The following is a 17,183-nucleotide window of genomic DNA, read 5'->3' as shown; positions in this document are numbered from 1 at the left end:
TAAGCGATAATATTTATAATTATATTAAACATAAACTGTCTGAATATGCTTCCCCCAAACAAAGAACAGACAGAGTGGATGAAAAATACGACCCAACAATATGCTGTCTACACGAAACTAACTTAAAATATAAATATATAGCTAGGTTAAAAGTAAAAAGATGAAAAAGATATATATCTTAAGTGGAAATATTAAATTAAAAAACAAGAGTGGGTATATTTATATCAGATAAAGTAGATATCAAAGCAAAGAAATTTATCAGGTACAGAGAGACATATTACACAATGATAAAAGGGTCAAGATTTTCAAGAAGACGAAATTCTAAATGTGTATGTACTCAACAACAGAGCTGGAAAATACATGAAGCAAAAACTGACAAAACCAAACGGAGAAATAGTTCTTTGATCTGGAAATTTTTAAAACCAAAGTGAATGAAAACGTAAAGATGACATATCAAAATCTGTGAGACACAGCTAAAGCGATACTAAGACGAAAATTTACAGCACTAAACGTTTACATTAGAAAAGAGGAAAATACTTAATCTAAGTTCCCACCTCAGGATACTAGTAAAGAACAAAATAAACCCAAAGCACAAAGAACGAATAAAATAAGAGGGAAAGAAACTGAATGCAACTGGAGAAAGAAAAACCACAGAGAAAAGTGAATGAAATAAGAGTCCATTCTCGGGACTTCCCTGGTGGTGTAGTGGCTAAGATGCCAAGCTCCAAATGCAGGGGCCCAAGTTTGATCCCTAGGCGTGGAATCAGATGCCAAGTGCCACCACCAAGACCCAGTGCGCCCAGATAAAAAAGTATATTTTAAAAAAAGAACCCATTTCTTTAAAAAGATCCATAAAATAAAAAAAGTTTTTAGTAAGACTAACAAAAAAGAGACAAGACACAAAGTACCAATGTCAAGAATGAGACAACAGCTGTCACTACAGATCGTGATGATGAGAGGGTAACAGGCAGGAAGGCCAGGGGTCTCCAAACTGAGGAAATAGCCTGCAAGTGTCAGACATTCTTATTTCTCTTAAGCGGCAGGAGGGAACAAACTAGCGATATTTTTTCCTTCTCTATACAAATTTAAAAAGAGGTTTCTCTTAAAATACTGTGTTGCCATAATGACACCTGGTTTCACCTGAAGTTAACTATTCTCAAACCTGCTGCTGCTGCTAAGTTGCTTCAGTCATGTCCAACCCTGTGCGACCCCATGGACGGCAGCCCAACATGCTCCCCCGTCCCTGGGATTCTCCAGGCAAGAATCCTGGAGTGGGCTACCATCTCCTTCTCCAATGCATGAAAGTGGAAAGTGAAAGTGAAGTCGCTCAGTCAGGTCCGACTTAGCAACCCCATGGACTGCAGCCTACCAGGCCCCTCCATCCATGGGATTTTCCAGGCAAGAGTACTGGAGTGGGGTGCCATTGCCTTCTCCGATTCTCAAACCTAGTGATAACCAACGCCTTTTTCTTATGGGAATGTTTGTCTTAAGCTATGCTAATGTACTATGCATTTACCCCAGACTCTGTCTTCAAGTTGGTTCCGCCTCTTGGCTCAGAACCTACTTGACAAACCAGCATGTTATACTCAAATATTGTTCCCCTAATCCATGTAAATGAAACTATTTGTATGGTGATCTGCCCTTCTTCAAGATTCAAGTTAATCATTTTATGGCCCACGATGAACCATTTGGTGCCAAGATTATCCCAAAATGCATCTTATGGGTGAGGGGCCTGGTGCCATGCTGAGTTTTAAGGCATTCCTTTCTTTAATTAACAGACTGCTAGTGACTATACAACATCCAGCTGAAGACTAGCAGGGGGGTACTCTTCTGCCCCCTTCTGATGCCTATGTCAGAAGCTTTCTCTATCTCCTTGATACTTTAATAAAACTTTATTACACAGAAGCTCTGAGTGATCAAGCCTCGTCTCTGGCCCCGGACTGAATTCTTTTCCTCCGGGGGCCAAGAACCCCGGCGTCTTTGCGTGATTCAACCTTTCAATGACATCAAAAGATAAGGGAATACTACAAACAACTATTGGAGAAGGAAACGGCACCCACTCCAGTATTCTAGCCTGGAAAATCCCATGGACAGAGGAGCCTGTCGGGCTACAGTCCGTGGGGTCACAAAGAGTCAGGCACGACTGACTGACTAACACTTGGCTAACACAAACAACCATACACACATAAAAGTCATAGCTTAAACAAAAGGGCCGTTCCTTCAAAAGCACAGACCAATGCCACTCACCCAGTACGGTTAGATAACAGAGCCCCATTAAGGGCAGTTTTTAAATTCTAATAGATGTTTCATCAGCAAATGTCTCCCAACATTTTAAGAATTAACACCAATTCTACACAATCTCCTCCAAAAAAATAATAAAAAATACTGTCCAATTCATTTTAAGAATCAGCATTATTCTGATACCAAAATCAGAAAGAGTACAAAAAAGAAAACTATAGAGTAATATCTCTCATAAATACAAAAGCCAAACTCTCTAACAAAATACTATCAAACAGAAATCAGCAATATATAAAGTAATTATACACAAGTTTATCCCAGGATGCAAGGCAGGTCAATACTTGAAAATCAATCAATGCAGACTACCACATTACAGGAGAAAAACCACATGATCCCATTAACTGAGGCAGAAACTTTGATAAAATTCAACACTTTAATATAAAAACTTCAGGGAAAAAAGAGATAAAGGGGAATTTCCTCAACTTGAAAGAACATCTTAAAAACAAGAGACTTACAATGAATATTATACTTAGTGGTGAAAGGCGGAGTGCTCCCTCCTCCCACCAGATGGGAAGAAGCACTGGAGGTGACTCCCAGCGGCACGAGGGAAGAGGGGAAACCAAAGGCATATGCATCAGAAAGCAAAAACAAAACTGTTCATTTGCAGGGTACCTGATTCCTTATAGTAAATATTCAGTCCATCCTAAAGGAAATCAGTCCTGCATATTCATCAGAAGGACTGATGCTGAAGCTGAAACTCCAATACTCTGGTCACCTGGTGTGAAGAACTGACTCATTGGAAAAGACCTTGATGCTGGGAAAGACTGAAGGCAGGAGGAGAAGCGGACGACAGAGGATGAGACGGATGGATGACATCACCTCCTCAGTGGACACGAGTGTGAGTGAACTCCGGGAGTCTGTGATGGACGGGGAGGCCTGGTGTGCTGCAATGGGGTCGCAAAGAGTTGGACACAACTGAGTGACTGAACTGAACTGAACTGAAGGAACACTAAGGGGAAATACAAACTAAAATTGCATAATTCTTTTAAAATCTGGTGAAAAGGAAAACACCAAACATCAGAATCTATAGGACACAATTAAATTGGTAATCAGAGGAAAATTCACAACCCTAAATAACCACATAACAAAAACTAAAGACTAAAATACACTAAGCCTCCCACTGAAGAAGGTAGAAAAGAATGACAAAGTAAAACACAATGGCAGTAGGAGGAAAATAATGAGAATAAAATTAGAAAAAAATGATTAAAAACAATATTAATAGAACTCATAAAGATGCTGGTTCTGTTTATAAAAATCCACAAAACTTATAAACTACTATTTTAATCAAGAAAAAGGAGAAAATACAAAATATACAGGATAAAAAATGAGAAGGGGGAAAAAAAACACTGAACCAGAGGAAACTGTTTTAAAAACTTAAGCTACTTCTTTGTATCCATGTAAATACATTGGAAAACCTAAAATAAAAGGATCATTTCTAAGGAAATTATAATTTACTAAATTGATCTTAGGAGATAAAAAAAAGTTTAAATAGACCAATATCTATTCAGAGGCAGATAATTTAATCTATTAAATTATTTATATTTATTTAATTTAATTTAATTTAAATTTATATTTATTTAATCTATTAAATCTATTAAATAATTTAATCTAATTTAAATTATTTAAATTTAATGATTTAAATAAATTAAATTAATTTTATTTAAATATTGATTTAAATGATCTAATTTAATTTAAATTTATTTAATCCATTAAATCTATTAAATAATTTAATCTATTAAATTATCAAAGGACTGTCCAACAACAAAAACCAAACCCAGATGACTTCACAAAGCAATTATACTAAATCTTTAAAGACCAAGTAATCCTAATGCTACTTAAACTATCCCAGAAACGAAATAGAATCAAACATTCTAATTGTTTTTACGGATCAATAATAGGTATATCCACAGAACATCTCCTCCAGTAACATTTCTCAACAGATCACCTCTTATTTTTATTGCTGCTGTGGTTTAGTGGCTAAGTTGTGTCCAACTCTTTTGTGACCCCATGAACTGTAGGCTGCCAGGCACTTCTGTCCATTATTGGGTTGGCCAAAAAGTAAAATCAATGGAAAAACTCAAATAAACTCTCTGGGCAACCCAATATAATACTCACACTTCAGGAGAATATATGTATCTCTCATTACAGTGTTGTTGAGGTTTTCTTGACTGATGTTTATGTAGGAAAAATGTATAAATCCCCAGAATGCAAAACATTTTCTTTTAATTGGGGGAAAACCTTCAGGCGTGATTCCAAAGTCAGCTGGTTAGCTATCAGAATCACGTGTGGATGTTTGGGAAAAGTGTGAGTTTCGCTGAAGGAGGTGTCCAGAGCTACTGCCTGTGAACAGCCATTTCAACTGTCACCATCAGGAAACAACGTATTAAGTGTTTCGTGTACTAATATGATAGTTTTTACTTTTCAGTGATTAACTGCGCTTGAGTTCTATTTTAAGAAATTGGTTGGGGATTTGAGTACAACCAATTATAACACATTACAGTTTTTATAGTACATTAAGTTTTTCCCACTTAAAATGGGAAATTGGACTCCCAAGACAACATTTGATTTTTAGGAATGGATTAGTGAGGTTAAGCAAGAAATAACTATATGGCATTAATACCAAAACCTTATGACACTTGAACATAATGTAGGAAAGTTACACATCTCAATACCAATCCAAAAATCTTCCGTGAAGCATAATCAAAGAAAGCCCAACATCACATAAAAAATAATTATGATAACCTAATGTAGTTTTTTGTAAGATTGCAAAAGAAAGCTTTTTACTATAAATCTCCATATGTAAGCAGAAAAGATATGATCTCTATGGATGCTGAAAAGGCCTTCAACAAAATTCAACATGTATTTCAGATAAAAGAATACTTACTGAAATAGAAATTAATAAAGTCTATAACATGACCTAGACCCAGACATCCTGGAATGTGAAGTCAAGTGGGCCTTAGAAAGCATCACTATGAACAAAGCTAGTCGAGGTGATGGAATTCCAGTTGAGCTATTCCAAATCCTGAAAGATGATGCTGTGAAAGTGCTGCACTCAATATGCCAGCAAATTTGGAAAACTCAGCAGTGGCCACAGGACTGGAAAAGGTCAGTTTTCATTCCAATCCCAAAGAAAGGCAATGCCAAAGAATGCTCAAACTACTGCACGATTGCACTCATCTCACACACTACTAAAGTAATGCTCAAAATTCTCCAAGCCAGGCTTTAGCAATATGTGAACCGTGAACTTCCTGATATTCAAGCTGGTTTTAGAAAAGGCAGAGGAACCAGAGATCAAATTGCCAACATCCGCTGGATCATGGAAAGCAAGAGAGTTCCAGAAAAACATCTATTTCTGCTTTACTGACTATGCCAAAGCCTTTGACTGTGTGGATCACAATCAACTGTGGAAAATTCTGGAAGAGATGGGAATACCAGACCACCTGATCTGCCTCTCGAGAAATGTGTATGCAGGTCAGGAAGCAACAGTTAGAACTGGACATGGAACAACAGACTGGTTCCAAATAGGAAAAGGAGTACATCAAGGCTGTATATTGTCACCCTGTTTATTTAACTTATATGCAGAGTACATCATGAGAAACGCTGGACTGGAAGAAACACAAGCTGGAATCAAGATTGCCGGGAGAAATATCAATAACCTCAGATATGCAGACGACACCATCCTTATGGCAGAAAGTGAAGAGGAACTCAAAAGCCTCTTGATGAAAGTGAAAGAGGAGAGTGAAAAAGTGGGCTTAAAGCTCAACATTCAGAAAATGAAGATCATGGCATCCGGTCCCATCACTTCATGGGAAATAGATGGGGAAATAGTGGAAACAGTGTCAGACTTTATTTTTCTGGGCTCCAAAATCACTACAGATGGTGACTGCAGCCATGAAATTAAAAGATGTTTACTCCTTGGAAGGAAAGTGATGACCAACCTAGATAGCATATTCAAAAGCAGAGACATTACTTTGCCAACAAAGGTTCGTCTAGTCAAGGCTATGGTTTTTCCTGTGGTCACGTATGGATGTGAGAGTTGGACTGTAAAGAAGGCTGAGCGCCGAAGAATTGATGCTTTTGAACTGTGGTGTTGGAGAAGACTCTTGAGAGTCCCTTGGACTGCAAGGAGATCCAACCAGTCCATTCTGAAGGAGATCAGCCCTGGGATTTCTTTGGAAGGAATGATGCTAAAGCTGAAACTCCAGTACTTTGGCCACCTCATGCGAAGAATTGACTCATTGGAAAAGACTCTGATGCTGGGAGGGATTGGGGGCAAGAGGAGAAGGGGACGACAGAGGATGAAATGGCTGCATGGCATCACTGACTCGTTGGACATGAGTCTCAGTGACCTCCGGGAGTTGTTGATGGATAGGTAGGCCTGGCGTGCTGCGATTCATGGGTTCGCAAAAAGTCGGACACGACTGAGCGACTGATCTGATCTGATCTGATAACATGACTTTATACACATACACACACACACACCTCTCAAGCCCAAAACTATAATCTTACTTAGGTAGGCAGAAACAAGGTAAGGGGACCCACTAACTCCAATGTTAGTATATTTGCTGGTGCAACCAGGCAGCAAAAAAGAAAGAAAAAAGAAGGAAGGAAAACCTAAGATTTAGAAAGGAATAGTTAGAACTGTATTGCAGAGTTTTATATAATATACTTAGGGGAAAAAAAGACAATCAGTGCTAAAACTAATGAACGATTTGAGGATCCAGGAAAGTAGTCGGACACAAAATTAACATATAGAAGCCAATAGCCTAACATTCTGCTTCTAGCAGAAGTAATAACAGGGACCAAGTTAACCCTCCCATGAGTAACAATCAAAAACACCAAATGTTAAGAAAATGAAAAGCCACAAACTGGGAAAAAATATTTGCAAATCACATATCTGATAAAAGTCTTATATTAAAATTATACAAAGAACTCTAAAAAGTCAACAATTAGAAAACAACCTAATTAAAATGTGGACAAAAAGTCTGTTTTCAGACCACAATGAAGTAAACTAGAAATTGATAACAAAGATAATTCTCAAAGTACACAGAAATTAAACAGCATACTTCTAGATAACATATGAGTCAAAGAAGAAGTTCCAAGGGAAACCGTAAGATATTTTAACTAAATGAAAACACAATTTTAACAAAGTTTGTTGGATAGAAGGAATTTATAGCACTGAGCGCATACCTTAGAAAATAAAAGCCCAAAATCAATCATTTAGCTTCCACCTTAGGAAACAAGAAAAAGAAGAGGAATTTCAATCCAGAGGAAGCAGAAGACAAGCAATAATGAGAATTAGAGCAGAAATCAATGAAATTGAAAGCAGCAGAGAATATTAATGAAACCAAAAGCTGGTTCCTTGAAAGGATTAATAAACACTGATAAGCCTCTAGCTAGGCTAAGATAAAAAAGGGAAAACAAAAATTTCTAACATCGGAAATAAAAGAGGACACATCACTACTGATCCCATGGACATTAAAGGATAATAAACTAATACTCTGAACAACTCTATGCCCACAAATTTGATAAACTGTGAAATGAGCCAATTCCTTGGACGGATACAATCTGCCAAAACTCACACAAGAAAAAATAGATAATTTAAATATGCTTATAGCTATTAAAGTGAAAGATCGGATCAATAATTACCTTCTAAAACAGAAAGCACCAGGCCCAGATAGGTTCACTGGTGAATTCTACAAAATACCTAAGAAAGAAGTCATAGCCATTCCCTACAATCTCTTTCAGAAGATAGAAGCAAATCTGAACAAATTCTAGGAGGCCAGCATTTTACCCTAATACTAAAACCAGTCAAGACATCACAAGGAAACTATACACCACTATCTCTCATGAATATAGATTAAAAATTCTCAAACAAAATATTGGCAAATCAAATCCAAAAAAGTATAAAAAGAATTATATACCACAACCAAGTGGAATTAACCCCAATATGAGAGACTGGTCCAAGAATCAAAAATCAATTAATATAATCCATCATATCAACAAACCAAAAAAGAAAAATCATTTGTTCATATCAACAGGTACAAAGAAAAAAAAAAGGCATTTGACAAATCCAATACCTATTCATCATAAAAACTCTCAGTAAATTGGAATAGGGGGAATTTCCTCAACTTTATAAAGAACATGTACCAAAAACCCTATAGCTAGCATCATACTTAATAGTGAGAAACTCAAAGCTGTCTTAAAAAGATCACATACAAGGAAAAGATGTCACCCTCTCTCCAATCCTTTTCAACACCATACTGGAAGTCCTCACTAAAGCAACAAGGGGGAAAAGAAAAAAAAGAGAAATAAAAAGTTTACAGATTGGTAAGTAAGACTAAAAAAAAGAAAAAAAAAACCTGTATTTGTTAGCAGATGACTTGATCATCTATTTAGAAAATCTGAAAGAATCAAAAAAAAAAAAATTCCTACAAGGTTTCAGGATACAAGCTGAACATACAAAAGTCAATTGTTTTCCTATATACCAACAATGAACAAGTGAAATTTAAAATTACAAACACAACACTATGCACATTAACATCCCCTCAAATGAAATACTTAAGTATAAATCCAACAAAATATGTGCAAGTTTTCCCCTATAAGGAAAACTATAAACTCCAATGAATTAAATAAAAGAGTTAAATAAATGGAGAGGCATTCCTTGTTCATGGATGGAAGGATTCAACATTGTCAAGTTGCCAGTTCTTTCCAACTTGATCTATAGATTCAAGGCAATCTCAATAGAAATCCCAACAAGTTGTTTCATGGGTATCAGCAAAGTGATTCTAGAGTTTTATAAGGTGATGTAAAAGACTCAGAATAGCCAACAGTGTAATTTCAAAGAAGACCGAAGTTAGAGGATCAGCATTACCCAACTTCTGGAGTGGGCTGCCATTTCCTTCTCCAGGGGATCTTCCCAACCCAGGGATCAAACCTGGGTCTCCTGCACTGCAGACAGACGCTTTACCGTCTGAGCCACTAGGGAAGCCCGAGACTTACTACACAGCTATGGTAATCAAAACAGTGTGGTCCTCGTGAAAGAATGAGCAAACGGATCAACAGAACAGAAAAGAGAGTCCAGAAACAGGTTCCCACAAATCACAGTCAGTGCAGTGGGGCAAAGTCTTTTCAGTAAATGGTGCTGGAGCAACTGGACATCCAACGCAAGATGAAAAAGAGAATCTAGAGAGATTTTCCCACCCCTCACAAAAATGAACCCAAAATGCCTCACAGGCCTAAACACGAAATGCAAAATCATAACACTCCTGTTGCTGTCCAGTCACTAAATCCTGGCTGACTCTGCAACCCCATGAACTGCAGCATGCCAGACTTCCCTGTGCTTAGTCACTCAGTCATGTCCAGCTCTTTGCAATCCATGGACTGTAGCCCACCAGGTTCCTCTGTCCATGGTGATTCTCCAGGCAAGATTACTGAAAGGGTTGCCATTCCCTTCTCCAGGGGATCTTCCCAACCCAGGGATCAAACCCAGTTCTCCCACACTGCAGGCAGATTCTTTACCGTCTGAGCCACCAGGGAAGCCCAAGAATACTAGAGTGGGTAGCTCATCCCTTCTCCAGGTGAGCTTCCCGACCCAAGAATCAAACTGGGGTCTCCTACATTGCAGGCAGATTCTTTACCAGTTGAGCTACCAGGGAAAGATTGAGGGCAAGAGGAGCAGGGGGCAACAGAGGATGACATGATTGGATGGCATCACTGACTCAGTAGACATGAGTTTCAGCAAACTCCAGGAGATAGTGAAGGACAGACTTCCCATGGACTGCAGACTTCACTATCTCCTGGAGTCAGTGATGCCATCCAATCATCTCATCCTCTGTTGCCCCTTTGTCCTCTTGCCCTCGGTCCTTCCTAGCACCAGGATATTTTCCAATAACATTCCTACTGCTGCTGCTGCTAAGTTGCTTCAGTCATGTCCAACTCTGTGCGACTCCATAGACGGCAGCCCACCAGGCTACCCCATCCCTGGGATTCTCCAGGCAAGAACACTGGAGTGGGTTGCCATTTCCTTCTCCAATGCATGAAAGTGAAAAGTGAAAGTCAAGTTGCTCAGTTGTGTCCAACTCTTCTCGACCCCATGGACTGCAGCCTACCAGGTTGCTCCATCCGTGGGATTTGCCAGGCAAGAGTACTGGAATGGGGTGCTACTGCCTTCTCCGAATAACATTCCTAGGAGATAATTAACAACTTCTGCTCTATAAAAGACACCAACAGAATGAGAAGACAAGCAACAAATTGAGAGAAAATGTTTGCAAAAGACACATCAGATAAAAGACTATTATTCAAAATACACAACTAAAACTCAACAATAAAAATAACTACCTGAATAAAATATGGGCAAAAGACCTTAACAGACATCTCACAAAAGAAGATATACAGAGGGTAGATAAGCACATGAAGATGTCCCACAGCAAATGATATCAAGGAAATGAAAATCAACACAATCTGATACCACTGCACACCAGTTAGAATGGCCAAATTCTGGAACACTAGCAATACCAAATGCTGTCAAAATGTGGAGCAACAGAAATTCTCATTCACTGCTGGTGGGAATGCAAAATGGTACAGCCAGTTTTGTGGTTTCTTCAAAACTAAATATTTTTTTGCCATGTGAACCAACCATCGTTCTCTTTAGTACTTACCCAAAGGAGCTGAAAATTTATGTCCACACAAAAATGTGCACACAAATGTTTATAGCAGCTTTATTCATATTGCCAAAATTTGGAGGCAGCCAAGATGTTCTCAAGTAGTTGAATGGATAAACTAAGGTGCATCCAGATAATGGAATGTTGAAATGAAGTGAAAGTCGCTCAGTCATGTCTGACTCTTTGCGACCCCATGGGCTATACAGTCCATGGGATTCTCTAGGCCAGAATACTGGAGTGGGAAGCCGTTCCCTTCTCCAGGGGATCTTCCCAACCCAGGGTTGAACCCAGGTCTCCCGCATTGCAGGTGGATTCTTCACCAGCTGAGCCACCAGGGAAGCCCTGGATAATAACATTATGGAATGTTCTTCAGCACTGAAAAAAAAAATGAGCTATCAAGCCATGAAAAGACATAGAGAAACCTTAAATTGCATGTTGGTAAGGGAAAGAGGTCAATCTGAAGAGGCTACATACTGTATGATTCCAACTACATGGCATTCTGGAAAAGGCGAAACAACGCGGACCATGGAAAGGTCAGTGGTGGGAGTCACGGACGGACAGGCAGAGCACAGAGAGTTTTCAGGGTACTGAAAATATTCTGTACGTGTGGCCATACAGTGATGGATGTATCTTATTATACATTTGTCCAAACACACAGAACGTACAATACCAAGAGTGAACTCTAACGCAGCCTATAGACTTTGAGTGATTATGATGTGCCAATGTAGGTTCATCTTTGGTTAAAAAAAGAAAGCGCCATTCTGATGAGTAATAGGGAGGCTACTGCATGTGTGGGGGCAGAGAGTATATGGAAATCTTGGTACCTTCCTCCCAATTTTGTTCTGAAACTTAAACTGCTCTTTAAAAAATTAAGTCTCTACAATTTTTTTCAAATAAAATATTTAAAAGTGAGCAAAAGATATTAATAGGCACCTAACCAAAGAAGATATACAGATATTAAATCAGCATATTAAAAGAAGCTCAACATCATGTGTTATTAAGGAATTATAAGCTAATAAATGAGATATCATTACACACTTACTAGAATGGAGAAAATTCAAAACATGGGCAGTACCAACTGTTGGAGAGGCATGTGAAGCACTAGGAATTCTCATTTATTGCTGGTGGGAATGTAAAGTGATACAGCCAATTTGTTAGATCAGGTTCTTAAAAAAGATAAATGCAGTTTCACCATATAGTCCAAAAATCACACTCTTAGATATTTACCCAAATGAGCTGGAAATGTATGCGCACACAAAAACCTGAACATGAATGCTTTATTCATAATTGCCAAAATTTTCCAAACAACAAGGTGTCCTTCAACAGATGGATGGATAAATAAACTGTGGTCCACCCCAACAACCAAATAGTATTCAGCTCAAAAAAGAAATGAGCTATAAAGTCATGAAAAGACACGGAGGAACCTTAAACGAACATGGGTAAGTGAAAGGAGCCAATTTGAAGAGGCTGCATACTATGCAAATCCAACCGTATGGCATTGTGGAAAAGGCAAATGACAGACGCAGTAAAAGGGCCAGCGGCTGCCGGGTCAGGGGGAGGGGCCACATCTAGGTTTCTGTCGGCAAAAGCCAGGTGGGACCCTCAAGCTGATCCAGAAAGAAGCATACCCAGGGGCTCATTTTGGAGTCGGGGAAAACACACACACTACCACTGTGGGAGGTGAAACAGCACAAGGGACCAGGGAAAGCCTCCTTCCAAGGAAGCAGTGAGGAAGGGAAGGCTCAGCAGCCAGAGCTCCAACTGCACCGTCACACCCGGCCCCAGGTGAGAGCACCGCAGGTGAGAGCACGTGTGTGCTCGCATCTGTGTGTGGACAGGTCTGCACACACGCAGGCGGGTGGCAGCATCTAGGTCTGCCTGAGACTATATCTCCATCTGGAATTCACGTCAGCTCTGCCCCTGGGAATGCTTTCTCTGTCCTTGGTGCTCACGAAACACCGGTGCCCTTGCGCATAGTGTGAGGGGCTAGTCTGAAACCAGGAGGTTGACGTTTTTATTATCCTGTGCCCTCAGCGCCTGAACACGGTCAGCTGTGCAACCACCGTTCCTTCAGGACCTCAAGCAAAGGCCTGGGAGGAGCCGCAGAGCAGGGACCAGGCAGCATGGAAGACCACCACCCTGAGACCCTCGTCCTCTCCCCTACTAACCCCCAACCTCAGGCTGGTCTGTGGCCATAGTTCCTGGCAGCACTGGTACGACTGTGAAGAGCTGTAACCATGTTGTGGTCTGTCTTCCTGACGAGACTCTAGGCCCCAGGAGGACAGCCAGTCATGCTCCCTCCTGCTGGGCCTCTGCACTAACACCATGCCTGGCACTTACCTGGGAACTTGCAAATATTTTGGAAGCGAGGAGACTAAGGCTTAAGTGACCTGTAACAGTGACAGTGCTCCTCTGGGCCCTGGAAAGCAAAGGGGCGTGCAGGCACAGATGCCGGCAGCACAGACTCTCCAGCTGAGAGCGACCCAGAGGCAAGCTCTGTCCCCAGGTGGCCGCTGCGGAGCAGGAGGGGAAGAAGGAGCACAAAGTGGGCCCACACAAGGGGGGCCCTGCCCAGCTGCTGAGGGGAGATACTCACTGGGAACAACCGTGGTCTCCCCGGGAGGCCCGGTCAGCGTCACTGGGATACGCACAGCGGTGCTCAGATCTGAGGGCTGACTGCCCATGCGAGTCACATTCCGCTGATTGTCTGCATCCTCTGGCTGCTCTTCCACCTTCTCTAGACAAGTGCTGGGCAGGGCATGCACAGGGCCCACACCAATGACCACACTGGCCTCCAGGTCACAGTGCGACTCCCTGCAACCAATAATGCACATCAGAGTGATGTAGCCCCAAACTCCTATTCTACTTGCAAAACCCAGCTTCTTAAACCCCTATCCTGATCAAATAAATCCCTGACCACCTCCTCTGTTCTGATTTTTATCATCCTATACATTCTGTGTTTTGGGATCTGAAAGGCAGGGTTGCAGCTGACTCACCTGTTTTTCCCTGGCAGAAGGCCAGGCATGGCTGACATCACATTATGTGTATGTAACAGAACTGTTGGCAGAATAAAGAAGCCTGGAAGAGGATGTTACCCTAAGCCTACCTATCTGGGGCCCCACCAGGGCCAAGCACAGAGCTCTGCAAAGACATTGCCTAGGTGGGGCTGATCCTGAGCTGCAGCCTCTGACTATGAGAGTTCCGGGTGGTCTGTGACCTGTTGGCAAGTGTGGAGATGGCTGGTCTCAGCCTAGCAGCCCCTGTTACCCCCAGGCTCTCATAGTCACCCTGGGAATCCTGTCCCAGCGTGGGACCAGGCTGGCTGGCCTGGAGAGGGAACAGGGCAGGGTCCTTTCTGTCAGAGGCACACAGCCCAGCCCCCTTCCGTTACACCCTTAGCCTGGAGGCCTCCTCAGGTTCCCCCAGGCTCTCCTGACCCTCCTTCCGTCACAGTGCTCCCCATTTTTCTCTTCTCTCTGGGTCACCTTGTTCTTTCCAAGTCTTCCTGATCCCAACCAGTCCCAACGATTTTGCCCTAAGCCTCCCTTGCACCTGGGCACCTTAGACTAGGCTACATTTCCCTGAGCCAAGCTCCCCAGCACGCGGTGAAAGGCCTTCTCACACAGCACCAACAAGGCGGACCGTCCCGCCCGGGGCCGCGCCCCCGCCCCGCGCCGACTCACCTGGGCTGGTGGTTTCGGGGCTCCTTGTCCCTGTCCTCCGCCTCGGCCTCCTTCTCCGCCTCCTCGTGTGCGGGCGGCGCCTTGTGTCGCGCTCGGTGCCGCCGGGAGGGCTCCTCGCCGCTCTCGGCCTCCCGGGGCCCGGCCCGGGAGCCGCCGCGGTGCCGCGCTCGCCGCTCGCCCTTGCTCCCGGGCGCGCCCTCCCTGCTCGGCTCCGGCGCGTGCCGGTGCGCGCGGTGGCGCCGGGGCTCGCGCTCCGCGGCCTCCTCCGGGGAGCCCCGCCGGTGGTGGCGCCGGCCGCCGTCCGGGCCCAGCCCGCGGCCTCGCTCGCTCCTGGCCTCGCGGGGGCCTGCGGCCTCCTTGCTGCGGCTGCGGCGCGGTCGCGCCCGCTCCTCCCGGGCCCCCGGCTCCCCGCCCTCCGCCTTCGGGGCGTCCGCCCTGTCTGGCTCCCCCGCCGGGGCTGCGGCCTTGTCCCTGTCCCTGTCGCGGTGCCGGTGGTGCCTGCGCGGCGGGTCGGCACCCTCGCCGGCCTCCCCGCCCTCGGGCCGGGCCTTGCCCCCCGCAGGCCCCCGCGCGCCATCCCGGCCTGGCTCCACCACAAGCGGCCGGTCCAGGTGCGTCTTCATGTCGGGCCGCAGGTGGCGGGAAGTGGCGAAGCGCAGGCGCTCCTCGGGGTCCATCTCGCTATACAGCGCTTCACAGCTGGCCCGCAGGTTCTGCAGCCGCAGCTGGCTGGCCCGCTGCTCCCACACCGAGCGCGCCTTGGCCGAGTTCTGCTGCCTGCTGTGGGGAGACCGCCCCTGTGAGCCCCCTGCGCTGCGTCCCACCTCTCTGCTCCGCAGGGGAAGCCACTGATGGACACAGAGCGATGGACGGATGGCAGAGGACGCAGGGACGCAGGGCGAGAGGAGGGAAGAAGGCGGCAGGAGTCCTGGCCAGCCCAGCAGAGTGGATGGGCTGAGTCGGTGGCAGATACCCGGGCTAACAGACCTCGTCCCTATGCCCCTTGTGGCAGAGCCCACAGACTGTGAGAGCCTCACCTGAGGTGGGGGCCCCAGGCCGGAGGGCACGAGGGGTGCAGGGCAGTGGGAATGGCAGGCACTAGCATGAGGTGGCAGACGGGCTTCTCGGGCAGGGGGGCCACCTGCCAGGAAGGCCAAAATGGGGCAAGGAGGGGGGCAGCGTCCAAATGGAGTGGGACTGGGTGGGGGCTGCCTAAGGAGGGGCTTCTCCGTCTCTCCCTCCAGGAGGAGAGTCACTGGCCAGAAGCACACAGAGGGTGTTTGAGAGGGAACTCAAGAAGAGGCGGGTCATCAGGAGCAGAGGGGAGGGCGGCCCAGGGAGTGAGGGGCCCTGGGACAGCTGGCCCTCAGGAGTCGGGCAGGCACTCTCCCTGAGCTGGTCAGACCCATTTGGGCAGCTGCCACTCAGCTCAATGACCATTTGCTGAATGCCCAGCAACCCAGCATCAGGTCTGGGGCTGGACACCCCCTCTTGTGGTCACCAGTACCCCCCCTCTCCTGGCTCCACAGAGGCTGAGAGCTCTCCGGCACCAGAAATGGCCTGTGGCCCAGGCTCAGCCCTCATGGCACAGGCTCCTGAAGGCCCTGATGGCCATCCGCCAAGCTCACCCACATGGTCACGGGGGGTCCACAGCCCAGGGTGCATGGAAGCCCTTTGCATTCTGCAATTTTCACTAGACAAGACCCCAGAGCTGGTGACCCCCAACACCACCTTGGCCAAGTGGAAAATGCCTCAGAGGGCCAGTCTTGCCTTCCCCTCTAGAGGTTCCTAGAACCCCCTGGGCAGCAGGGGCAGCACAGGACAAGGATGGCCGTGGCATCTGGATCAGGTGGCATCTGGCCACCTCCCCAGCCCTCACGCCCTCCTCTTGTCCCCACGGCACACTGCGCACAGAGCTGTGACCCACAGGGTCCACAGCAAGGCACTGACGGAGCCAGGACCGGACGCATGCAAGGACAAGAGGGAAAGAGTGTCTAAAGGAGACGTGAGGCCTTGGCCAGACCCCAGCTGCGCTGACAGCACAGCCGAGAGCCACAACCCAAGGGCCCTGAGGGCCGGGCTGGACAGGCCCCACCCCCGGCTCTGGGCTGCGGCCACTGAGCACCACACTAGTCCTGCCCTTTGTAGGGTTAGTCCAGGTTCAGGGTGGGGAGCCATTTCCAGGAGAGCACCTCGGAAGTATGAGAGCAGCAGAGCCTGATGTCTGTCCCTGGGGGCCCAGCAGGAGACACATAGGGACAACTGCTGGCCTCTCCGGCCATCTGCCGACCCACACCTTTAGCTGACCCCCCAAGCCCTGACCTGCTGCCCCGTTCCCGAGGTCACCTCGCAACAGACCCACCTTATCTTTCTTTGGCTTCAACCCAGAGCCCCAGGGGACCTCCCCATCCCCAGCTGGCATCAAAACAAAGGGTCCGACTCTGAACAAGACTGAACCTTGTACAGTGGACAACAGCCACCAGGGGGAGTTCCCCGGGTGCAGGAGGCCACGAGAGCTGACAGCCAGCCACTGGTCAGC

The 17,183-nt window shown here is 45.3% G+C and overlaps 1 protein-coding gene across 3 annotated transcripts in view; it reads right to left on the bottom strand.

The window, feature by feature from the left end:
* The window catches only part of CACNA1B (calcium voltage-gated channel subunit alpha1 B), a 214,956-nt gene that overhangs the window by 78,493 nt on the left and 119,280 nt on the right, over nucleotides 1-17,183 (bottom strand). For all 3 annotated transcript variants that reach the window (XM_061434350.1, XM_061434349.1, XM_061434348.1), the window contains 2 exons: nucleotides 14,645-15,424; nucleotides 13,558-13,775 (listed from right to left, as the gene is read on the bottom strand). In XM_061434350.1, coding sequence (XP_061290334.1) covers nucleotides 13,558-13,775; nucleotides 14,645-15,424 — 998 coding nt within the window. The remainder of the gene's footprint in view (nucleotides 1-13,557; nucleotides 13,776-14,644; nucleotides 15,425-17,183) is intronic.

Source organism: Bos javanicus, chromosome 11 (genome assembly GCF_032452875.1).
Source record: "Bos javanicus breed banteng chromosome 11, ARS-OSU_banteng_1.0, whole genome shotgun sequence".
In the NCBI taxonomy this organism is placed as follows: domain Eukaryota; kingdom Metazoa; phylum Chordata; class Mammalia; order Artiodactyla; family Bovidae; genus Bos; species Bos javanicus.
This window is presented reverse-complemented; position numbering and strand designations above follow the sequence as displayed.